General features: G+C 37.8%; 1 protein-coding gene across 1 annotated transcript in view; it reads right to left on the minus strand.

Moving 5' to 3' along the window:
* Positions 1–7,200: 7,200 nt before the first annotated feature.
* Positions 7,201–27,419, minus strand: part of LOC139734361 (uncharacterized) — a 38,347-nt gene continuing 18,128 nt past the window's right edge. Inside the window, exons 14-16 of the mRNA XM_071645152.1 lie at positions 12,673–12,721; positions 11,984–12,172; positions 7,201–7,610 (exon numbers count right to left, since the gene is read on the minus strand). Coding sequence (XP_071501253.1) covers positions 7,201–7,610; positions 11,984–12,172; positions 12,673–12,721 — 648 coding nt within the window. The remainder of the gene's footprint in view (positions 7,611–11,983; positions 12,173–12,672; positions 12,722–27,419) is intronic.

Genomic DNA, 27,419 nt, shown 5'->3' on the forward strand with positions numbered 1-27,419 from the left:
ATATATCAAAAGTAACTCAAGGTATCATCATGAAACTTACATATCTATACATGTTCAACCTAACAGTGATTCTCTTTGGAACTGTGAGGTCAAAGGTCAAAGGCCAGGTTTAGATAATGCTATTTTCCCATTTGATACTGAAATTATACTTTTTCTCAATACCTTGAAAAATAACTCAATGCTTAAACTTATAAAAGGGTCAAAAGTCAAGTAAAAATCATCAGTTCCCCAAATACCTGCACTCTGACATTTTAATCATTCATCCAATTGAACCTAGTTCTAGGAAAGTGAACATTCAGCACATTTGTGTCAAACCTGTCATTTTAATATTTTGCCAATTGTTTGAAACTGTCATCACACGTTGTCAAGACATTGTACTATAGACCTATTAGGAGAACCATGCATTATGGCGGAGGCATATCAGTCGCCGTAGCAATATATCTAGTTTTTCCATAAATTTTTACCCTTTTATATATCTTTTTCATCTGTTATATCACTTTTTTTTTTAACCTGTTATATCCCATTCGTGTACAATTTCTTGTACGCGAATGGGTGAGACACATTGTGGCACTTGCCTTGTGGTACCAAGTGGTAATTTTCACATAAAAACAAATTTCAGAAGTTTTGTTTTTGAAAGTCACAACCCCACAAGCAAAATTTACGGACGATACAGTACTTCAACATGTAGCAAACTGCTAGATAATTGCTAAATAAACCTTGATTGTTGGAGAATGATATATGGCAAAATGCATCCTAAAAATATAATAAAGACAATAATGATTTACCTCTTAGAAGATAAAAAAGTGTGATGTACAGTATCTTTTTATAGATACAAAGTACATGTATTTGTATTATACATATATGCAATCATGTATTTCAGATGTAAGACACTATAAAGTGTGAAAGTGGTAAAATTGCCTCCTTCAACGCTAGAGAAAAAGAAAATAATAAAAGTGAAAAATAAACAAGAAAAGGTGCCAAGTCTGTGTTCTACTATCATTGTTGTGGTTACTTTGCACAGCAGAATTAGTTTTTGGATATTGTATGCTCGACATTTAGGTCATAGAACCCTGATTTGTTTGTCTCCTGTATTGCGAGGATTGGTACTGTAGTTGGCGAAACCTGAAATATAGGCTAAGGCGTTGGCCAAGAGATTAACCCTCCGCATGCCAAATTGATTTCTTGCCCATAGGTAAGGGAATGAAATTTGGGCACATTTGACTCATTGAAAAAGAAATGGTTAATAAGCTTTTAAGATTAAAGGGTTCTAGCTATACCTTTCATGTCGCCATTAGCAATAAGGTAAACAAAACCAAAAAATATAAGTTTAAGAAACAAACACAATTAGACACATGTATGGAAGACACGTGGCATGCTAGTGACAGAACAGATACGATTTTGATGCCTTTATTTTGCTATTTTTTTTTTATACCTGTATAGCAGGCATAAATAAAAACGAACATGACAGACATGAATGCCTAACCTACCTGGAATAGAAAACTGCAACTTTCCATCATTCAGTTTCACCATAAAGAATTTGATCACATACTTTGGTAAGGTGGGCAGAATTGAAACATAAACTGATGTTAAAGGGATGGTACAGTATTGGTGGATACGAGAATTGGGCTTTTAACTTTTTGTGAGATACCAAGAAAATATTTATGAAATACAGTAGTACCGAGCATACCATTCTAAGAGGAAATACAAATTGTAGCTTATTTGATGAAAATCTGGTTTGGAGTGGCTGAAGCATCCAAAAACAAGGTAAAATAAAGCAATCTCAGTAATATGTGGGTCCCACACTTAATTAGAATTTCTCTGTTTTGGATATCTTGGCCATTTCAAAACCATTTTTTTTTTTTTTTTTTTTGGGGGGGGGGGGGGGTCAAATGTTGAATTCCTCACGAAATGACATGCTCTTTCATACAATATTGTATATCAAAGAAAGACAAAAGAGGTTTATCATTTTCTCACCGAAAAGTGTTAGAAACATGAAATTAGGTCACAACCAAAACTATATGATCCTTTTAAACTGTTTTGAATATCTGTGAACACTCGCCATCATTTTAGCGATCGTTGCTTCATTCGTAGCACATTGACATAAATAAAAAGTTATGACACCTTTGTTGTACATCATATACAGCTTGTATATAGGTGTTTCAAAAAACATTTCCCACTTTTGATCATTAATACATGTAGTTCAATTACTATTCATCTGATGAAACTGTCGTTGATATGAATAATAGCTGAATAGTGTGCAAACTTGTTGGAGGTGATTTGAATGTGAAAGCATAAATCAGTTTTTATTAAATCTAAGATTGATTTTGAAGTAAGGTTTCAGATTTTGGTCAAATTAAACCCTCTGTACAAAATGGCCTCTGACAATGGCCCTGAACAATGGACATGCCTGAACCACCTGCTGACTAGGCGTCAGTCTCGCGCTCCCAGGCACATAAATGCTTAAAGGACAAGTTCACCTTCATAAACATAAGGATTGAGAGAATGTAGCAATATTAGTAGAACACATCATTGAAAGTTTGAGGAAAATCAGACAATCCGTTAAAAAGTTATGAATTTTTGAAGTTTTTGTGCAGTACCCGCTGGATGAGAAGACTACTGCAGTGTATGAATAACTTAGATGTCACATGCGTACAACAATATAAGGAAAATATAAAGAGAATTTCACAAAATTCCATCTTTTGAAAAAAGTACACATTCCCCTGACTCGTTACCGACAAATGTTATGGGTAATATTATTCCCCCTGCCTTTAGAAAGAGGCAAGTCAAGTGCTCTTTTATTATGCGAAAAAAGTGAAAATATGTTGAATTTTCTTTTACATTTTCTTTATACTGTTGTACGCATATGACTCACAAGCTGTAGTAGTCTCCTCATCCAGCGGTTCCAACACAAAAATTTAAAAAATTCATAACTTCTGCATCGATTGTCCAATTTTCCTCAAACTTTCACTGATGTGTTCTACTAATATTGTTGCATTTTCTCAATCCTTATGTTTATGAAGGTGAACTTGTCCTTTAATCAATAATTCATGTGGATTGCCCTGGGCACTGCTAGTCTGAATTCATGCACCGTAGAGGGTAAAATGCATGCACATGGAAAAAGTAAGCACATGTTTCCATGTGCTTGCAAACACCACATTTCATTCCAGCTGGCAATCATTTTCAAATTTTGTATCACTAAATTTGGGATATAAATCAGCATAATTGATCTATTAAAAGTTCTTCATTTTACAACAACTGTCTACTAATAATCTGACAAATTTGTTGCTTTTTCGTTGAAAAGAGATAATTTTTGGTAAAGAGTTCAGCAGAATTTTTAATACATTTTTCATTGGGGCGATTTGTTTCACAGTAGATTTATTTAAGGCTCCATATTATACACAAGTGTATACTCTAATTGATTTTCTTTGCTTCCTGTCACCATGTTTACGATAGAACAGAAGGTATTCATTGTAATTTTGTTTTTCAGAAGTAGGGAGAGCACTGTCGCGACTCACCGACAGTATCGGCAGGCATTTGACTTTACACAGATACTGCCAGAGGCTGAATAAAGACTAGTTGTGATAGTGGAAAAACTCATGAGTAAATAATTAAGCACTCAAACCCTGGCCATAGTTTAGGACCATTATCAAGGTGTTAACCACACACTCCCATACACACCCATTGACCCCTGTTGAAAGTTTTGTACAGAGGGTTGAAAACAGCAAAATCTGGAACTTAACTGTGATATTAATCAGCATGGATATCATGAAACTGATTTATACTTTCATATTCAAACCATCTCCAACAAAATTGTACATTATTCAGCTATCATTCATGTCAATGACAGTGGTAGCTGATATATAGTTTTTGAATTATTAAGAATCGAAAGTGGGAAATATTTTTGAAACACCTAATAATCATACTTTATATATATATATGTATATATATATATATATATATATATATATATATATATAATACTTAATAGCAATTGATATGATTTATATAGCGCCAAATCCACTCTGCAGAGTGCTCTAGGCGCGGAAGGAAGAGAAAGTGAAGGAGATAAAGAACATACAAATATCAAAATACATGTAATGAGTAATCAAATAAAGGCCTTTAACAGGTGAGTTTTTAGACTGCTTTTAAAGGAGTCTGATGAAGAACAATTTTTATGGCTGAAGGTAAGTTATTCCATAAGGTGGGAGCAGCATGGCCAAAGGCACGTGTGCCCCATGTTGTAGTGAATCTTGGAATTATAAGAGAACCGGAGTTGGATGAGCGTAGAGATCTAGCAGGGATGTACTTATGGAGTAAGTCAATGTTATACTGAGGATCAGCGCCCTGAATACAATGGAAAGTCAGAAGTAAAATCTTAAAAATAATGCGATCTTTAACTGGTAACCAATGAAGTGATCTCAAAATAGGGGTGATGTGAGTGTGCTTCTTGGATAGTGTAATGATGCGTGCTGCCGCATTTTGAAGCCTCTGTAGCATGGAGAGCTGAGTTTGTGGTAAGTTAATAAGCAAGACGGAGTTTCCAAAATCGAGCCTAGAGGATATATCAAAGCATGGACTAATTTTTAAGTAGAAGAACAGTTCAATGATATATATATATATATATATATATATATATATATATATATATATATATATACACACATTTGTCAAGTACATAATTTCATTGACTTCAGTGAAAATCTACCTCTATATAGTTCTTGACGGTATGATACACATAAGCTTGATCTATGTACAGTACCTTTTTTCGGGATCGGACTGTAAAAAAAGGTTTTGTTTTGGGGGTTTCTGTGCAATCAGCAGAGCTTACGTATAGGTCGCATAAAAAATGTTGGGGTCTACAATTGTATTACCATTTTGGTCGCAGTGGATTTTTTTTTTTCATGTGGAATTATGAGATAAGCCGAAGTAATGTCTTAAAAAAAACACACACACAAAGCAAAATAATGCTTCGGACTAGCATCAGCATTTTCCACTAAGTTATACGATTTTCATCATTTTTTTCCCTCCAAGACACCACCGGTTGATCACTTTGACTCCAGGCAGGTTGTATCTATGTGATTACAATAATAATGATAGTGATGATGATAATAATGATGATGATAATAATGATGATAATAATAGTAATAAATGTGCAATCAAAATGCGCTGTACCTATCATTAGGGTACCTACTTACTCTCGGAGAATGAGAGCCTGTAAGATGCCACACATTCAGTGTACACATAAACAGATAAAAATCAATAGTAAAAGTACAACCCTTCGAATCCAATCCATATGCATAAAGATAATTCCCAAGATTCTCGTCTGCACATACTATAGTTTGTCATATCAAAATTGTCCAAACAGTACAAAGCAACGCGCTGAATTTCTACAACTTCCTTATACCGGGGGACTAGTCCTTTCTTTCAGGCTGTAATCAGATAATCAGTAATGTATAGTGAGGATCGAGCTACCTAGCGTCCCTCTCTGAGACCCCGTTTAGGCCTACAGTGCGAGGCTCGGCCGCGGCCGAGCCCACCTTCATTTCAGTGTAAACGTGCAAAAGGCCAAATGCGAGGCCTCGCATTTTGCCACGCTGTGTGTAGTACATTTCATCACAGGTCTGTGTAGTACATTTTGTACACTATGTCATGAATTGTTTGTGTCTTGTATGCGATGATATTGTTCATTTGTCAAGATCATTTTACTTTTTTCATTTCCTATTCTTCTTGCAACAAGTATAAAATGCAGAAACACATGGAGAGAGAAATATTTTCTGAAATAAACAGTATTTTTTTCTTACTTAAGGTTTCAGCAAATTAACTATTGTACTTAAGATGTTTCACTTTCATTTTCTAGAGCATGATAATAAAAACATCAACACATATACAATATGACTCTAATAGTGGAGGAGGTATGCAAATATCAACAGATGTCTCGGCCGCGGCCGCAGAGCCCGGCCTTTCCTCAGTGTAAACGCAAACTGGGCCAAATGCGCGGCCAATTTTAGTCTGGCTTCCAAACCCTCTGCCTGTACAATTTGATCGCTATTCAGGATATTAACCCTCTCAACGTCGAAAACTAGTATAGTTTAAGGTGGTTTTGTCCTGCAAAGGATTTTTTCCTTCGGCAAAGGCCTTTGCCCGAACGGCGACTTCGTCGCCACGGAATTCAGTTGGCAAAGAGTATCTCAAAACCAGACAATACCAAATTGCGTTTGTTAATACAAGCAGAGCGCCACTACGACAAAATGCTGTATTGAAAGGTTTGAATCAAAAGCGCGGCCGCCGAGCCCGACAGTGTATAAACGGACAAAATTTGCGGGGCTCGGCCCAGCACTGTAAACGGGGTCATACATGTATGATACTAGGAATACAGATTCCAAATCAACGTTGCCAAATCTGGCATGATTATGCTTTCTGGTATAATTTGTGACGCGTCAGCATTATGCCAGGCACAAATACGTTTTTTGTTTTTGTTTTTGTTTTTGTTTTTGTTTTTGTTTTTTAGCATAGAGCCAACATAATTTGCACAGAAATGGAATCAGTCGGTCTGCGCTATATAGGTCTACTGTACTGTTTCGTTTTTTCCCATAGTTTAGGTTGTCAACTATAGCGTACAGCAGGGTGGTGGTCTTTTTGTTTCATGTGCCGTCCGATTTGGCGAGATAATTGGAGTTAGAAAATGTTAGGAGAAAAGGACTCCCTTTTTAGGTGTGTGTGGCTTGTCAGCCGAATTGGCAATGGAATTTGGAGGATAAAAATACAGGGACCCCCGCTCCCCTTTTTTTCTTGGAGGGGGGGGGGGGGGGGGGGGCTTGTCTGCGCATTTGCCGGGAACTAAACTAAGAAATCGCAATTTTTCCGTTTTACTTTATTATGATGTAGCATATTTTCATGCCTATTTAGCATAATTTAGGGCCACCTAAACCAGAAATCAGATTTTTCACGCTGGCCACACTCAAACAGCAACTACAGTTTGGAGGTTGTGTACATGAACTAAATGCCCTACCTTTATTAGATTTGCTTTGTTGGGAAAGTATCTCTTTGATTGAAAAATTAAACATTACAAAGTGGGCAAAACTGGGACAACCTCTTGCCAGACTTGAGATTGGTACGAACGACAGACTGCCTTTTGCCTTTAATATTTGACATTAATATTAAGATGCGGGCACCAAGCAGGGCTATCATAGTTATATGTCGTTAGGGTCTGTATTCGCAGACGTACCCATACTGGTCTGAACAATATATATTATGTAATCCGCCTTGAACGATGCCAACACAGCGTTCGCCATAAATATCATCAGGCTGACCCGGTGTCCACAGCGGGCTATTCCATGGCAATGTACCGCCAAATCCATCCCACACGTAGGTCTCAACGACGGCCTCATCGTTGAGTCCAGTCCAAATTCGTGGCATGCTTGTAAGGCCGGACTGATAAGAAATGAAATTTAGCACGGTGGCAAGTTCGGCTGTCGTCTCGGTGGCTACCAAATGTGCACCCTCTCCAACACAACCGTCTCGTGCAGTCCACCAAGAGACCATCTCGGAGCGATAAAGGTAGCACGAATCGTCTGCGGATTCCCGCATTGGCCAGCTGCTTGGGCAGGCGGCTGGTTGCGGAGAATGTTAGAGGTTAAGATATTATGAATGTCATTCAACAGACAAAACGTAAGTCTGCAACTGCCCTTCTTTCATAAAATATACAGTGTGTTCCTGGAAAAAAAAAGAAGGTAACCGAAGTTCAAAGGTCAGCTATGTAAAAAATACACGGTTTATTCTTGTGAAATGTTTACTAAAATATAAAGTTCAAATTCATGACTTTTTTTTTCCATTGAGGTGTTTTCATTGCAACTGATTGATAAATTGCCCTACATCGACGTAAATTTTGCAATTGGCAAATTTGTAAATTCCAAATCTACAAATATGATTTGTAATAGATACATTTTTATGCTGAACGATACATAAACCGATGTAGGGCCTAACGTATGCCCCGCTTGCCCCTGTACGCATTGTATGTATAAGATGTATATACAGTAAACCTCGGATAAGTCGACGTCGAGTGAGTCGAAAATCACTTAACTCGAAGCAAAATAAAAAGTCCCGATTTTTCCCTATGCATTTTCTCTAAGAAATATTTGGATAAGCCGAAGTACGAGAGTCGAATTTCGGCTGTGTCGAAGTAAAACATTCAGTCCCTTTTGTACAAAATACACGTAGTTTACATCACTTGAGCCGAAGAAGATTTGTCTGGCATTCTCATGACATTTAGAGGAGAACAAAAAAATCGGCATGTCGCAGAACCCCGTCCCTGGCCTGCATGCTGCAGGTAAGCATGCACACTCACCGTACCGGTATGCACGCATGTCGAATACGTACACATGTATACATGTAGGGTATACACACAGCACATCGATCCATATACTTTATCCATACACACAGCACATCCATACTTTATCCATGTCAAGCCAGAACTCCTTGGTCAACCAATCGCTGCTTTAATATTTTAGTGACAGGCCAAGTGGGCGGAGCTTGTTTGTGCGTGCCCGGCTGGCTGTATAGTTTTGTTCAGTGGAGGTGGGATGGGCCTGGGAGAGTGTTTGTCTCAGGGTAGGTTGACAGAGATGGCTACCTACATTGTATGTTGCACCATAGACATAGCATATGCACATTGCCACATTAGCGCAGACATTCTCAGAACTACGTTTAACTACTAGTATTGATACAAATTCCATGTTCAATTTAGAACAAAATAAGAACATTTTCTTCAAGAACATACAAATTTGAATGCAAACACACACACGCACGCACACACACACACACACACACACACACACGTGCATGCAAATGTACTATAATACATGTACATAACTGTGAGTCGAAAAAAAATCGACTCTCGCGAGAGTCGAATTTCACTTAAGTCGACGCATTTTTGCCAGTCCCGAGAGCTTCGACTCATGCGAGGTTTACTGTAATTGATTATTGTGATTATCATGATAAAGTGGATCCGATGATTTAGAAGCAATGACAATCGAATAATCTTGTACAATGATTAAAATGCACACACGCACAAAGGTATACTGTGCGCGGAGGATGATAAACCCGATTAAATCCATAAGAGCCATTGGTTATTTGACAGCAAAATATAATAAGCATTTCAGTGGTACACTGTGTTTACTAACCAAAAATATAAACAAAGGTCATTTTGCATGCGATGCCCATGCACGTCTTTATGGAGCATATTCACATTCATTCGATTTCAAGGAAACAAACTCAATTACAAGTAAAAATATATCGCTTACATGTTTCGCATATTTTTCCAACAAAGGCAACCGGACATTGACATTCGAAGTCTTCAAGAGTTTCCGAACAGATTCCTCCATTCACACACGGGTCGGGTGTACATGCTGCTTTCAGAAATATGAATATAAAGTGAATGGAATTGATAAAAATGAATATCATGAGAGAACGATAAAGAGATGGACACAGATAATAAATTCAATTATACTCCACACGATAAGAATCTTGCTAGAGGATTGGTCAAGAGCTGATCACGTGATAAAGCGTATAGTTTTGCACGTCACATCACCTGAGAAGAAAAGTTCGTTACACTCTATGATGAAGTCATTTTGTTTCGCTGATCTCTCTTAGTCCACACAGTCCTAACGCGTGATATACTTAGTAATTTACAATTTTAAATATGCGCGAAATAAAAGTGTGTTGCACTGTCGTCTATCATTATTGACCTGGGTCAAGTAACAGTACAACGCACTTTTATTTCGGTGCCACGCACGGGGCCCGGAGCAAATTCGTTGTTTGTCATCGACGCGCATGTCTACAGTAAACTACGTAGCTAAGCCCTGAGGATACAAAACAGTTTCAAATGTGGAATAAAATGGGAATATCTAGGACCCTAGATGTGGAATATAAAGCAAATAATCAACTTTTAGTTTCAGGCAATGAGACAAACTATCACTTCCTCGGCGATCTGAATGTGTACGCTTTCTTTCCTCAGCTGCGCTTCGGAAAGATAGCTACATCCAGATCGCCTCGGAAGTGATTGTTTGTCTCATCACCTTCACCAACGTTGATTATTTGCTTACTATCATTAATTTTCTCTCTCCCTCTTTGCCTATACTGTAAGTAATGCGGCTTGGAGGAAAAGAAAAACATGATGAGCATTGTATTTTATATTAATGTTTCTATGTATTTTTAATAGATACGTTAGAATGATCTTTTGTAAGGTGTGGGTTTTTTTTTATTACCAGCAACATATTGTAAATTTGTCATGAAATGCTCTAACTGTATATAAAATTGATAAATCAAGATATTGCACATGATTTTGGCATTTTGCTTTTCCAAGTGACCTTTACAAGCTCCGCTTTTCACTAGGTCACGCTTTTTCATCAGTTTATTTACCTTTTTTTTTCTGCAACCACTGCATGCAAACTATATAGGCATTGTTTGTTCATAATATATATATATATATATATATATATATATATATATATATATAATTATATAAATATATATATATATAATTATATATATATATATATATATATTATATGTGTGTATATGTGTATATATGTATATATACAGCTGTATGATGTTTATAACATTTATATGGCATATAAAAATTATGATTTGTAATGCTTACAATATTTATATCAATTATATATATCAATTAAATGATTCATACATGTATACTTTGGGTTTTTTTTTTTACCTTTCTGGTGGATATCAATTAATGCTCAATTGAATTATAAGAGAAAAACAGACAGCAGGCGATAAGTGCTATATCAAAATAACAACCATAAGGTAAGGGAGGGACAGCTAAACGATCTTTCAGAAAAACCTCTATTCCTCCCAGTAATTGGTTTGGCTGAAATTAGCTACCGAAGATTTTCTTCCTTGAATTTTCCAACTGGGTCCAGGGATATTATGAACATGTCGAAATGTTGGCAAGATGCAATAATCAGGGCCTACTTTGCGTTTAAAATGCATAACATGCCAAATGGATCAATGCGATGATCAAAGTCATATCGAAAAATTATTCAATTTTCTATAGATAACCTCCCCCAAGAAAAACAACAACAATAGCAATCCCAAAACAGCAACAAAAACAACAACACGCAAAACAAAAAACCAAACCAAAACAAAACAAAACAAAACAAAATAAGACTCATGTTTTCTAATACTCGAATGAAACAAAGTGAGGTGCCGAACACTGCATTACGGTGAGATTTCAAAGGATATTACCGAACAGATGAAACACCTGCACATTGAATGGTGCAACAGAGTTTATTTATGTTATTTGATTTCTTTTTAAATGATCCATTGATCTCAGCTTTTCTTTACGAATGTGCGTTATTTCTTTGAATCTATTCAGGTGCTTTCTCTGTACCATGTTCTTTCGTTTACGTAAATGCTAAGGCTGCAAGTATAGTTTCTGACACAACAACTTATCATCTTCTCTGTTATGTTTTAATCCTTATCCTTCTTCACGTTTCTGTATTTTCTATACTATCATTACAGTTGCCGTCGTGCCATTTTTATTTTTATAGGGTGTGTCCCCACGCGCGGTTGTATATATTTTTCTATAAGTGGAATATGATCTTTTACAGATCCATAGTATATTCAAGGGGGATTTGATTGCATATGCCCGTATTTTCTAGTAGATACTTGTATTGACTAGTTAGATTTATCATAACTGATTTACTGTCATCGATGTTGAAGAGAGAAATTATTGCATTACTTGAAAATTATTATTTCTCAATTGTATTTGTATTTATTTTTTTTTATTTAATGCCCAGAATGGGTTATTTCATTCACACATGTTTGATTTGCTTGAAATCAATAGAGATCGGGGAAAACAAAAGTGAGTGTTTGCGTACTTCTTTAAATCGTTTCACTAACCAGTACTTCAGCTATTGTGGTTTTGGTTATGACATCGAATAACAACGAAGTATGATAATATACTCACCCGGATAGGTACAATAGAGGTTCGTTAACCCCCTGGCCTCTTCCGGAACCATTGCGTCGTATTGGGTGTGGTCAGATGGTATGTACTTCGGAGTTAACTTGACGTTTTCACCGGTAATGGGGGACACGCGGTACGGGCACATCTCCTTCATATCTTGGGGAGCATGCGAACAGGTGTCTGCGTTTGCGCCTTCATGAGTGTAAAGCAGGAAGGTGGTAAAAGTGTTCATTCCTCAGTGGAAGAGCCACAGTACGACATAACCATGATATCCCCCACTGAGAAGGATGCACTAATTGATTGGATCACTTCTATCCTCCAATGAGCGTCTGTACATGCTTTGTCGTTTCAAGTTGGCCTATTTCATTTCAGTAAGCATGGTCTGCACGTTTTCAGAGTAACTAACCTTCTGAATATATAGCGCCACAAATTTTCGGATAAATGAACCCCTTTTCACTATTGGATTAGCGAACATTTATATTGGGAAAAGGGAAATTGCGTGTTTGGGAATAATGAATCTTCGGAATAACGAACATTATTTCATTTAAAGAACCTTCGCAATAACGAACACTACCCCCCCCCCCCCCCCAAAAAAAAAAAAAAAAAAGAAGAAGAAGAAATGATGATAACCATCTGCAGTATCATATAATCTCTGATAACTTATGATTAGTCACTATAGACCCAAAATGTACCTGATTCTCTGGGTGAGGCGAGGAAAACGGCGTACAGCGCAACAAGTAGCTGATGGGAGAAAGTGCAGGGATAAAATGAATAAAACAGAATTAATAATTATAAAATACACTATATATCAATGATTCGTGGTGGTCGGAATTTAGTTAGCAACTGGTTGGCGACCAAAAATTTTCAGGCCAAGGACTAGAAACATCTGAAACCAAGTCATAAAGAGGTTGGCGACCAGCCAACAACCGCGGTTGCTGACCTCTTGTGGACCAAATCCTTTTGTTGACCATTTTGTTGGATAAACGTTGTCGATGTTGGATAAACGTTTTCGATGCAGCATCGAACAACCTTTGGCCGGTTGCCGACCAGTCACTGGTCGCTGACAACCATTAGCCGCGTCATCCGATTTTTTTTTGTTGGTATATCAGTGCATATAAACCTTTCTTTTTGCACGGTCCCTTTCATACCATAAAAAGACCAGAGAATATTTTTGAATAAAAGTTGCGTGTTTCTGTTTGTGAAATTTAATGCCTTTGGTAATTTTTACTTTTTCTGATTACTTGCCCCAGCTTTTCTAAAACTAACACGAACAATTATGGAGACAGGAGGTCCACCTGCCTAGGCCATCGCTTGATATATAGAAAGCATTAATAGAAAGTCTTGCGTTCAGTTCACGACTGCCGATGTCTACATTTTATAACCCCTGAAGAGAACAAATAGAAAAAAAAAATCCAAACATATCTAAAACCTAAAATAAAAATTATCGACCAACAGAATATCTAAATTTTGTATTTTTGTATCAACTTTCACGTCAAATCCACCTGTAGGACTACAAGGCAATAATCTAACGGCTTCTCCTTTATTCTGTATCTAATATCAAGACCCTACTTTTTCTCTTGTGATCCATGGATGCCATTACAAATAAACCTTATAAAATCTAAAAATTTGGTGGCCCGTAGAAAAATGTCACGGCCCTATATAAGATTAAACTTAAAGGTCATGTTTACCTTTTGGAACAATGATTTGAAAAACTTTGAAGATATGACATTTAATGCATATTTGTAGGTCTATACACTAAACATTCTACCATATAAAACTTTAGCGATAAAGCCTGGATTTTTTTTTTATGATTAAGAGTATACGCGTACTTGATGTACTTTGTGTAGTTGCTTGTCTTTCAGTTATGTATACATATATATTTATTTTCCTTTATATGTGAAATTTTGAAATGGAGACTGTTGAGAAGATTTTTATGCCTAATTAGTGTATGATAATGAATGATTTGAATCTTGAACCTTACATTTATGGAGATGCACGTATCTATATTTTTCTCAATAAACCGTAACTGTTAGACGGTTTAGTCTATTTTTTTCATAACTATTGTTCACATTTTGTATATTTAACAATACTTATCATTTATTTTACCGATTCAAATTTTTACAGTGATTGTTTCTATCCTTAATTCACATTTTAGAACTATTTAATGCTAGGTTTTTGTTTCATCTTTAAATGGTAAACAATTCCTTTAAAGGGATGGTACAGTATTTGTTGAGATCGGAATTGGGCTTTTACCTTTTTGCGAGATACCAAGAAAACACTTATGAAATAGTACAGAGCATACCATTTTAAGAGGAATTCAAAGTTTATTTGATGAAAATCAGGTTTGGAATGACTGAAACATCCAAAAACAAAGGAAAACAAAGCGATCGTAATAAAATGTGGCTCCCACACTTAATTTGAATCGCTCCGTTTTTGGATATCTCAGCCATTTCAATACCAATTTCATCAAATAAGCGTTGAATTCCTCATGGAATTACATGCTCTTTCATATTCCATAAAAGGTTTCTCATTATCTCACAAAAAAAAACAATGTTAGAAACCTGAAATTAGGTCTCAACCAAAACCAACTATACGATCCCTCTAACATTTCATATTGAATCCTATTTGCCCCATCGAGTCACAAAAACATAAACTGTTTAAAAAATCTGGCGGCCCGACATCGATTCATGATAGTGGCCCCCGTCAACTGGGTCACCACTAATGTCGAGCCCTGCATGTATAAAATGATCTGGTACATATTATTTAATTGGGAAACGCATATCGAACTATCTCTTAACGAATACGAACGCAAAACCACTCTTACCATTTTTTAGGTAATGGCGACGCAGTATTACCCCAAAGATGAAAATGATATACCCGAGGGACCAGTCCACTCTTCAGATTATTCTGTCCGGATTGCAAGAAGGATGTCGCCTTCTCAGTAAAACTTTGTCACTTGGGGAAACATGTCGATTGCGATTAGGTTGCAGGAGATGTGTGATCGATCCAGACGAAGTCTGTAAAGAAATATGGGTTGCTGGCGCCTCTCTTTAATATTGTCCTGATCAGACGCGATCTGATGCATGGAAACGAATAGACATTGTCAGCGCACCAATCTGTTTAAAACACTGCGTTAGCAGTAGAGTTTTCCTGACACTGTCGGGTTTTTTAATGTGATCTATCATTGATTTGTGATATATCGCGCTGTTTTCTATCATTATGAATTTCATCACTTTTGTTTTTGTTTTGACCCTCACAAACAGATGACAGATACCATAAATATTTATTTTTCTTCTTTTTTATGATGAAAGTTTTCCATATTCCACCAACCATATCGCTGAATTTAAATTCCACTCGATGCAAAAGCTCCACCTTGTGGGAGGATGGGCTCCTGACCACGCCCTCATACGGCCCGAATAATGAACATACATGTAATTATCCCCCCCCCCCCCCCACGAGTCTTGCGTACGCCCATGCATGTGTTAAGTCCTCGGTCGCTATTTCCCCCCGCGAGGATTGAATAATTTTGCATTCTTTGTTCCCCGCCGATGTTACTTACTATAATATAGCAAAATGTATGTGCTCTTTCATGGTTTTGTTGTTGTTGTTGTTGTTATTGTTGTTGTTATTGTTGTTGTTGTAATTTTATTGCTCCTCGCGACTGCGGCCTCGGTTAAATAAAACTGCACTTTGGCTAATTGGACATCAGTTATGCATATAATCTGGTAAAGTACAAGCAAGATCACGTGCTATTGCCGCGTGAGAAGAAGAAGGACACATGCGATTGACGAGGCTTGGTTTCAAAGTCGTTTATTCACAAAACTTTCGGTCTTTCCTTCAGACCTTATCCATGGCTGTGCAAGAACGACTCAATGATATCGAACTTTCAGGTCAACCGCAGCTGATTATAATTATCGTTGAAGGCGAACAACCGCAACAAGAAAACATAAGGGGGTATCTCACCGGGCTAGAAACTAGTCCGCGACTCTAGATTGCAGAGACATCTCCGCGACGTCTCCGAGACGTCTCCTGAAAATCACAGAGTCTCCGATTAGTCGCCAGTTAGTCGCAAGAAATTTGAACATGTTCGATTTTTCGCGAAGTCTCCGCGGCGTCTTCGAGACGTCTCCATCAGTCGCGGAGTCGTTGCGGAGACTAATCATATCCACGACGTCTCCGCGATATCTCAGAGACGTCTCAGAGACGTCGCCGAGACCTGAAATGGAGACCAGAAAAACTGGTGATAGGTCGCGGAGCCGTCGTGGTCGCGGAGACGTCTCCACGACGTCTCCGCGACCCTATTTGACGCTGTTTGATCTATACTTAAAAACCGCGTGACCTATCTGCGTGCTGACATACTGCCTAGATCAAGTCAGGTGATCCTGCAACGGCTCCCTCATATTTGAAATTTGTTGGCCCCTGCCATAACTCGTCTCAGATACATCTTCTTGGTGAGACCGCAAGACATTTTTATGTTGGAGACGTCTCCGCGACTCATAAGTTCGAGACGTCGCGGAGACGTCTCCGTTGGTGAGATACCATAGCTGAAGCTCTCACCAAGGAGATGTCTCTGAGACGAGTTATGGCAGGTGTCAAAAAATTTCAAATAAATAGAGGAGCTATTGCAGGATCACCTGACTTGATCTAGGCAGGATGTCAGCGCGCAGATGGGTCACGTGGTTTCTACAGTAGGTCAAACAGCGTCAAATAGAGTCACGGAGACGTCTCCGCGACCTCTCACCAGTTTTTCTGGTCTCCAGCAGGTCTCGGCGACGTCTCGGAGACGTCGCGGAGACATCGCGGAGACGTCTCAGCAGTCGCAGATGATTATGATTAGTCTCCGCGACGTCTCCGCAACTGATGGAGACGTCTCGGAGACGTCGTGGAGACTTCGCGAAAAATCGAACATGTTTAAATTTCTCGCGACTAATCGGAGTCTCTGCTTTTCAGGAGACGTCTCTGCAACTAGCAAAATCTGGAGTTGGGAATCAGTCGTGAACTAGTTTCAAGCCCGGTGAGATACCCCCTTTAATTGGGGATTGCGGGTTGATGATGTAGGCCTACAATTCTAACGGCCACAGCCTAGACCACTCATAAAGCATGAGACGCTTTATGGGATCATTAGAATTCCGGACATCACAGATGAAAATCAATACAAACTATTCCTTGTTGGCACCATCTACTCCGCGTTGCCTCCGTATTCCTTCCTTGTAGGCACCGGCTCTCTATTCCGTGTTGCCTTCGTACTCATTCCGGGACAATCCGTAAAGACATAGGGACGTCTGTATTAGCATTGGCTCCATCCGGGATGAAAATTCGTGTATTTTGCCAATTGTAGTACAAGCTCATCAAGTCACTGAAATTTGCTCACAACTTCCCAAATCAGTGTACAGCCATCAATCCCTCATACTGTACACTCGTTTAGTGGTCGTCTGAGAAGTTTGAGTGACCCACACACAAATCATGGTTTTCAAAAAAAAATGAGAGTTTGAAACAGAGAGATTTGCCTTTATGGTGTCGAAAAGTGGAGAAGTGTGTAGGCTGCTGAAAATTTTCTGATGTGCTTGTTGTACATAGCTCTAGAGGCATGCCGCCCGAGAATGATAGAGTAAATGATAGAGTATCAAAAGCAAAAGCAAAAGTCATCTGTAAATTACATTTTGGGGATATCCGTGTTAGGACCGCGAAGGGACCCACTTGCATCCTTGCTCTTCCTTGATATCTGTGTTAGTTCCGTATCTTTCCCGCTGTGCAAGTCCGCGTTCATTCCTTTCTGTCAGTGTAGGCGCCGTACTTGTCCGTGTAGCCTCCGTACTTGTCCGTGTAGACACCCAGTTGGGATCGTATTCACACCGACATTGAGAGGAATTTTGCTTGCCGGAACACCATGGATGACGATCCGTGGTCATCCGTGTAGCAATCCGTGAAAGTGTAAAAGGGGCTTGTGGTTTTTTCAAAGACCTTCTAGCGTGGATAGACATGAGTGGTCTGATAAAATCGATCTTCATTCGCAGCCCACTAATTTAGCGCCAATCTGCGAATTATGCATAGAAGCGCGTATACGCTCATCGGGAACGATCGACGCGAGTCGAGAATCTTCGGCTGTGTGTGTACTTACATAGAGATCAGTGATAAAGTTGTACACAATTTGTTACGGGGATTCTCGAGTATCCTAGCCGAGTGCAGCCGGGAGCAGCCTTCTCACTCTCTGGTGTCCCCACTCTACCGGGCAGTTAACGGGCCTTGAAAAGTTTCAAACGGATTTCCGGGGTCATCCTACGATCGAGCTAGGCACCCACGAGTCATTATACTGTCCACAAGCTAGCTCGTGGGCTGTATGCTCGTAACGTGCACTTGGATTTGCGATCTGGGATTGCGCGCAACCTTCCTCTTCTAACAACGAGGGCCTGATATTCAATAATCTAGCAATCTCAAAGCTATTTAGCAGAGTTTATTCTGAACAAGGCATATCTTCTGAAAGATTAATCTTTCTGCGTTTTAGGCGGGTCACAATTCCTTTCAAAACTGAACGTAAATGCCTGCCATGACTTATAGGCTGAAGGGTTGAAAGGCTGATTTTTTGTTTTTGCCTATTTTCATTAGAATTTTTTATTTTCATGTCATCAAACATTGATTCCCCTCGTGCCCTTTTGTTGCCTTCCAGTAACTGTTGCTTTCATCTCACAATGCATCTGTTGCCAGTGTGCCTTGAGCAAAATTGTGCAATATAAATTGTAACTAGAAATATCACTGTTACCATGGCAGTTGAATGCCTTGTCGGGTACAAACACAAAGTGTGTCTTGAATAACTACACCTATAGATCATCATACACTTGTACATAAATTTGAAATAAATTGCTTAAACACTATGGAAGTAGTTTGCTTCACATGGTTTGGGGAAAATGTGGTTACCATGGCAACGCTTTCTCCGACAAAGGTTAACACAAAATGTCTTGCACATCTACACCTCAATGTCATTATGTACACCAAATTTGAGTTCAATTGCTCAAAATTGTGGAAGTAGATCACTCCTCAAGATTTTCAAGAAAATATACTGTTACCATGGCAATGCCCGGTTGGGTACAAACACAACGTTTGCTTTGCATAACTAAACGTATAGATCATTATACAACATGCCACATTTGAAATAAATTGCTTCAATACTGTTGAAGTAGTTCACTCAACACGGTTCTGGGAAAATTTTGGTTACCATGGCTCATTAATTGCTTTCTCCGGCAAACATATACACACACACGCACACACACACACACACACACACACACACACACATACACACACACACACACATACACACACACACAAAACAAAACACCACATGACTTGCACATCTACACCTCAATGTGATCATGTTACCCCAAGTTTCATCAAAATTGCTTCAAAACTGTAGCAGGAGTTCGCGACGCGAGATTTGCAACGGACTGACCGTCCGACCACACGCTGATTCCTATATATACCCCCCTTATACACTTCGTGTATGCGGGGTATATAATTATCATCATCACCATTGTTACTATCATCATTATCAGAACTGCACCTCGTATTTTATGCACCGAGAACTTATTTGTAGTCATACACGTGTCCCATGGTAATTTGATTACTAGCATAAATGTACACACACCAATGGCGGATCCAGGAATTATGTAAAGGGGACGCAAAGCAGTTTATACCTTTATTTTTAGTGCAATTTCCAGGTGTAAAGGCATACTTTACCATTTGCAGATGAAATAAAAACCCAGCTTCAAAATAGGTCTAAAATGTGAGTTAGGGATAGAAACATTCAATGTAAAAAATTTGAATTAGTATCATTAATGTTAAGTATTGTTAAATAGACAAAATATGAACAACGGTTTTATAATAAAAATGTTTCCAGACTACACCACCTAAAGCTACGGTTTATTGAGAAAAAATAGTCACATCTCCTTATATTTTAGGTTCTATTGCAAAGTTTTTATATGGTAGGATGTTTTGTGATACAACTGACCTACATATATGCATCAAACGTAATATCTTGAACATTTTTAAAATCACTGTTCCCAAAGGTAAGCAAGACCTTGAATCAGCTGACAGGCGAAAACAAGAACAAATACAAAACATTAACACAAACAAACAAACAAACAAACAAACAAACAAACAAACAAACAAACAAAGACCATCACAGGAATTTCCTCATACCACATTCACTTGCCGACAAGCAAAAAAAAAAAATAAATAAATAAATAAATAAAAAAAAATAAATAAAAGTTTTCAATTTTCTGGTGCCACTACAATCTGCTGACAAGGGAGGTCTCCTCCCTCCCACGGCATGTATAGGGAGATTTTTTTTTTTTTTTTTTTTTAAATCTATTATATCGTTATCATACCCCCGCCACACATAGTGTGAAGGGGGTATATAGGAATCACCGTGATGTTGGTCGGGCGGGCGGTCGGTCTGGCGGTCGGTCTGGCGGTCGGTTGGTCTGTTGCAAAATCTTGCGTCGCGAACTCCTCCTACAGTTTTGAAAGCAATTTAAATGAAACTTAGGGTAAATGATGATACCAGTATTGAGGTACAGATGTGCAAGACATGTTTTTTATGTTTGTCAGACAATGCGTTGCCATGGTAACCATAATTTTACCAAAACCTTGTAATGTGGATTGAATAACTTCCATAGTATTTAAGCGATCAATTTCAAAATTGGTATCTATGATGATCTATAGGTGTAGTTATGCAAGACACTCTTTGTGTTTGTACTTGACAAAGAGTTGCCATGGTAACTGCATGTTTTCTTCGAAATCTTGTGGAGTGAACAACTTCCACAGTTTTGAAGCAATTGAAATCATATTTGGTAGGCATTATGGCCTTGAGGCATAGATGTGGAACACATAATTTTTGTGTTTGTCGGACAAAGCGTTGCCATGGTAACCATAATTTTACCAAAACCTTGTGGATTGAATAACTTCCACATAATTCAAGCAATTAAGGTCAAATTTAGTATGTATGATGATCGGGAGGTGTAGTTATGCAAGACACCAATGTGTTAATATAAGAAAAATGTGTGGCCATGGTAACCACTCTTTTTTGTATCAAATTGAACCATTTAATCTATGAAGGTGAAATTTGGTGTGTATGTACTCTTTAAAGGGGAAGGCTAGTAACTGATCAGTGGAAATCAGTGCGAATGCTGGGGGATGATTGTTCCAATTCCTGTGGGATTCATTTAAGAGTACATTATATATCTATTGTTGTGTGAAAATTATTTGCTCCAGAACGGTCTCATATTCAAGTAATGTGCAGCTTAATGCCCCGTCACTGACCAGGCATGCTAACCTGGAAACATTAAACTGCACATTACTTGAATATGAGACCATTCTGAAGCAAATAATTTTCACACAACAATAGATATATAATGTACTCTTGAATTAATCCCATACGGATTGGAACAATCATCTCCCAGCATTTCCACTGATTCCCACTGATCAGTTACTAGCCTTCCCCTTTAAGTGTAGTTTTGCAAAATGTCCTTTCTATTTGTATCAAACAATGCGTTGCCATGGTAACGACATTTTTTTTTTAAATCCTGTGGAGTGAACTTCTTCCACAGTTTTCAAGTGATAGAAACCAAATTTGTTAGGCATTATGGCCCTGAGGTATAGATGTGGAACACATAATTTTTGTGTTTGTCACACAAATCGTTGCCATGGTAACCACAATTTTACCAAAACCTTGCAGATCGAATAACTTTTCCATCATTCAAGCAATTAAAGTCAAATTTAGTATATATCATGATCTAGAAGTGTATTTTTGCAAGACACTGTGTTAGTTTAAGGAAAATGTGTTGCCCTGGTAACCACTCATTTTTTGTATCAAAATAAAACATTCAAGCTATGAAGGTCAAATTTGGTGGGTATGATGGTCTTTAAGTGTAGTGATGCTGGGGGAAAGCATGTTTCCATTTGCTGTAAGTTTTATACAGTCAACTCTGTAATTGTACTGTAAACTAAAATTATTCTGTTTCCAATTCGACAAGTGCACAAACTTGGTATTAACGTCATTGCCCTCATGACATCACATACTATAAAGCAACACCGGGGGCAGGGGTATTAGTCACCTTCAGTGATAATTCTAGTTCAATAAAAAAAAAAAGCCCACAAAATTAAAGGGGGTGCATGCTCAGTGCCTCCCCCGTTCCCCCCCCCCCCCCATCCGCCGCTGCATACCACTCTGTAATGTGACTGATCTTCAGACCTTGAAAGGATACACTACAAATGAAAGAACGTAAAGAAAATGAAGTGAAGACAGAAAAAGGAAATTATTGTCAGAAAAAAAAAATAACTTGGTGGCAGTTGCAGAAAAGTGTGGTAGTCCTACATTTCCACATGGAGTTGCCAGTTGCTCACACAATAATACCAGGTACATACCCATTACATTTGCAGCAAGGTACTAGCACCTTGTCATTGCACACACATCTATTCTAAATCTTTAGCAGTTATGATATACATACCCATTACATTTGCATATCAACCACCACAATCACACTGACTTACATATGCATCGCCAATGACAAACAGGTTCACACCAGGATTTTCACAAAGAAAACAATCCCATATTTAATTGGCAGTATATCCTCCCATTCTATAGGTCACTTCAAAACTTTATACATTACAGACATATCATTCAAGGTCAAATAAACACTACCCTCATTCTGTTGTTGTCATTTTTCATTTTACAACATAAATGAGAAATCCACAAAACACAAAGCATTTGAGTATTTACCACATTACTTACTTGCATACATCTGCCAAAGATCTGAGTATATACAAAATCATCTCCAATTCTACGAGAGCATAATAACATAATTATTCTTGTATACCAGAGTATGTCTACTTCTTCTCCCCCCCCCCCCCCCAATCTTCCGTTTTCATGATCAACAAATAATACACTCAAAATCAATCATGTGGCTCATATATTTTGCCTGACTTTGCCTATATAGGGTAACCAAAATCTCTTTTTGAGAACAGGCAATGGCAAGGCACAGCAAGTCTGTGAAAATTTGAAAGTAAAAATCCTGCTGGCTCATGAAATGAGAGTGTATGACCTGCGGTTGAGCTTGCTGTCACAGAGAATCACCGTACACGCATTGAACAGGAAAAAAACTAATTCAATCTGAGGATATCTCGATAAGTCGACGTACAAAGACTAGTGGGGGAGAAATACAGGTGTAAAACAAGCGAGAAAAAAAATGACAGACATTAGAGTAAACAGACAAGAGAGAACAAAAGAAAATCAATAAACATGGAAAGAAAGCATGAAAGAAAGCAAGAATGAAAGAAGGAAGGGAAAAAAGAAAGATAGAATGAAAGAATGAAGAATCTCCAGACTGTGTCTTGTGAGTTCAGCTACCTTAATGGGCATCCCACTCAATATAAGGTCCACAGATTGAGATACTACCCTTTACACTGGTACATATCACCTTTTTCTCCTGAATCATACCACCATGTCTGGCTGACACTCACTTGTGCAAACATCAAAACAATATCGCCCTTGCTGCACAATAGAGTAACACTGTCCTCCATTTATTGCTCTACCTACGTACAATGTATTCTTCATCACAACAACTTGGTAATCTAGCTAATGACTGGCTGAACAATGTCTAGGTGGATGGGGATGATGTGTGCACACAAAAGGGTTGGTCAAAAACAAGGCATGAAAAATTGATGAGCTCACAGATAATAGAGAAGAAAGAGGGGATGAGAAGGATAGAAAGAAAAAGATAATAAAAAAGAGAGATAGACAAACAATGGAGTGTGAAGGATCAGATATAAAACCCCACGTCTATTTTTAAGCACTCTTCCCCGATTATTACATACACAGTTGCACAACACAGCAGCTTGCAACTTTATAGGTGAAATCATGGTGTTTTCAAGCTTAATGAAAAGTCCTGTAAAACATATTGATTACAACTGTTGAAAAACAAAACAAACACACAAAACTGTAACAGAAACACATGTACAGTATGTGTCAGATGAACCATCAAAAAGAAGAAAGAAAAGAAAGAAAATGTGTGGATAACTCATTTTATCACAAGATGTCGTAGTATACATGCTCTACATCCATCATATCATATTACACTGTGATAGCAAGTAATGTATTTACATGAATTTCATCTAAATTTCAGAGATGCTCTGTGTGCCCAAAAGTTATTTAAAAAATAAAGAGAAAAAAATATATATAAATTATGACAGACCATTCACGGATAATATGATAGTAAGCTTTCTGAATCATACTGGAAATACACGTAACTTCTTTGAAGTCCGAATATCTCCACTCTTGAAACAAAAAGAGTAGTGAGAAATTGTTTTGTAACTTGAAGAGTCCCACACATACACTCACAATTGTATTGCAATCTTGCAGTTGATTACAAAACACACATTACAATGTAATATCAGATACAGTACAAAAAATTTGATTACCAGGTAATCACACTTTGTTGCTTGACTTAATTTGAGTGTTTCTGGATTGAGGACTCAAGTGAGGACTTCTCAATTAAAAAACAAAAAATCAACTGATAAATACAGGTCTCCTTAAACCCATATAAATTACAAGCATTACACTAGTCAGCTGTTACTTCGTAAGCATCATAAGCAATCGACTGCATGATTCCATCCACACCGTGTTGACAAATGAATTTGCCTGGCCAACAATAAACTCGTAATACATCGATTACAAGATGCGAGATTAATGATTTATACTGCAAACAGAGCTCAATCTCAACACACTCGATCAAACTATTTGCTAATTGCACAGTATCTGTTTTTCTTTCAACCTGAAACTCAATATCTTTTTCCCTACCCTTTTAATCATACATTTTGCCTACGGAGAAGAAAAGAAAAGAAAAGAAGAAGACAAAATCAAGGTTTGAAATAATAAAATCACATGATTTTCCTAATTGAAAAATACACCCCTGCTACATACTCCTGTAACATTTTTTTTCTTCTTTTTCAAAATTTTCCTTTTCTGCCTAAAGTACTGTGACTGCAAGATTTCTTTTAGAAAAGTAGAAAAGTGTCACATACATTGCGGGTCACATTTAAACTCACAGCATGAACAGAAACATTGATCTTCTCTCATGTACAAAGAAAACACCTCCAATGTTACACACCGTAGGTCATATTTAAACTCACAGCATGTATATAAACTTTATCTATTCCCCTGTACATAGAAAAAAAAACCTCCAACATCTTTGTGAAAGAAGCAAGGCACTTGTTTTCCTGCATTGAAGAGGTATTGATAGAGATAGTTGATAAGAAATAACACGATTCTCACTCGCAATGAGACAGACCATCTATTTTCACCACATATTCTGTTGAACTTGTTCAATCTTTTCAACTTCACTTTGTTCTTAAAACATATTCAGGATCACAGCTACATTCCATCAAATCCTGTTCTGTTGATGGGACTCGGTTCTGCAGCTGCCACCTTGGTATAATATCACTTGTCATCACACTTTTCTTCTTTTGCTAACATGACTACAACAACTGCATTTTTCAAGCTACAGTACCTCACATGATTACTAGGGTCAATTGTATATCTATGATAACACATCAAACATTAAAATCAAACATAAGTCTTAAATACTTGATTCTGACTGGCCAAAAGTAAGTTATGACTGACTTCATGTTTGATATCAAACACAGCTTTTTTTTTATGCAACAGGCCATTGGGGATACTTATAACAGGTGGTTTTTTACAACACTATAACGAGGACATCCCTTCCCAAGCAAATCAATGGTTGGAAGATACATACAACAGCCGTGAACCTGCCATCACCAGGGGCAACCTGTTCATAAACAATGTCATTGGCATTTTGAGATCTGTTGGTCCTGGAATGGTTCACTGGACTCCTGCCTTCTAATACATGTCTGAATAGCGATGAGAGGAACGTCTTGTCAATGAAAACAAAAATCTGATTGTCTGCAAACGAGTTAAGCAACTGCTGTTGTCATTCGCGAGTGCACCAAACTTACAAGTACATACATATCCCCACAGAGTGCATGATTGTGACTAGCTGCCTACTATAAGAGCCAAGTCAAGAACACCACTACTGATGTCAATGGGGTAAAAATTCCCGTGACATGACGATGATTAATATGAAAGCAACAATATCAATGCAAAATAGCTGATGACAACAACATGACCAAAACACCTGAATTGCAAAGGAGAACAGGTACATTTGTACTCTGTACTGGTCACAGCCATACCCCCCCCCCCCCCTAACAGCCATTCCAGCCATGTTTCTTTTTTCTCTAGAGAGGAACTATGTGAGTAGCATACACTCTTATAGTCCTGCAACTTCTACAAAAATAAATGACATGGCTTCTGCATGGCTTTTCATTTTATGATACGATTTCAAATATTCATGATCTGTCTTTTCTGATCAGCAATGTCACATAAAGTTTGGGAGTGCTGCATTATAAAATTTAAATAAGTCAAAGCGAGTTTGGGATTCACACGAGGAGGTTTTCAGTTATACCAGTTTTTGCAACCTCTCCATGAAATTATACATGCTGTATTTTTTTTTTAAATCTCATCAGTTTTTTAGGCCAGGAAACTGGGCAATCTTTAAGTCAACTGCAGAAAATCAAAACCTACCACACGTCTTGTACACAAAAATGAAGTCCAGTAGCTCATTGTGACTAGACATTGGACAAATAGCAAGACTACAAAAAATGTTTAATAACATGTTGGTAAGAGTTTCAACTTGTTTGTTTGGTTATTTTTTGGTTTTGGTTTTTTTTTTTTTTCAAGACTTGGGGCAAAAATAGAAGAGCAAAGAAGCATCTTCATCATGGTCTCCTAGCAGTCCAGATTCTAATTTTTTTAATTCTTATTTTTTTTTTCATTTATTCATTTAGTTTGTTGTTGTAGTTGTTTTGTTTTGTTTTTTGGCATGAGAGGTCTAAATGGAATCATTGGAGGTCATCCCACCATTTTTTGTCCTTTGTTTGCATTGCATCTAAAAAGTTGCATTGTGAAGCATAATATACATTTGTCACAGAATCAGAACTTGTGGCTGAATCCAAATAAAATACCTCAGCAAATTTTAGATTACAAAGACAGAAAAGACACAAATAGTGACATCCACTTTATACACCTTATTTCCTTAAAGACGGACGGACAAGATTCTACATGTATGCTTCCAAATTTCAAGTCATGCCAATCTTCTTGAGGCAAGAGTAGTAAATTTTCATGTATGTATCTAATATGTCATTTACATGGATTGCCATTTTCTATAAAGACATGTGTTGATGCTTTGTTGTAGACCAGCTCTGCAAAATGCAAAGCATCTTCAAAGGAGACAATCATCACTGACATACAGATAATGGTGAAAATAGTCACAAGCTGTTTCAAACTTAGGGGACGCACTTGTTACAAACTTAA

This window comes from Diadema antillarum, unplaced genomic scaffold (assembly GCF_040938485.1).
Source record: "Diadema antillarum isolate AM-2024a unplaced genomic scaffold, OU_Dant_1.0 seq00000523_RagTag, whole genome shotgun sequence".
In the NCBI taxonomy this organism is placed as follows: Eukaryota; Metazoa; Echinodermata; class Echinoidea; order Diadematoida; family Diadematidae; genus Diadema; species Diadema antillarum.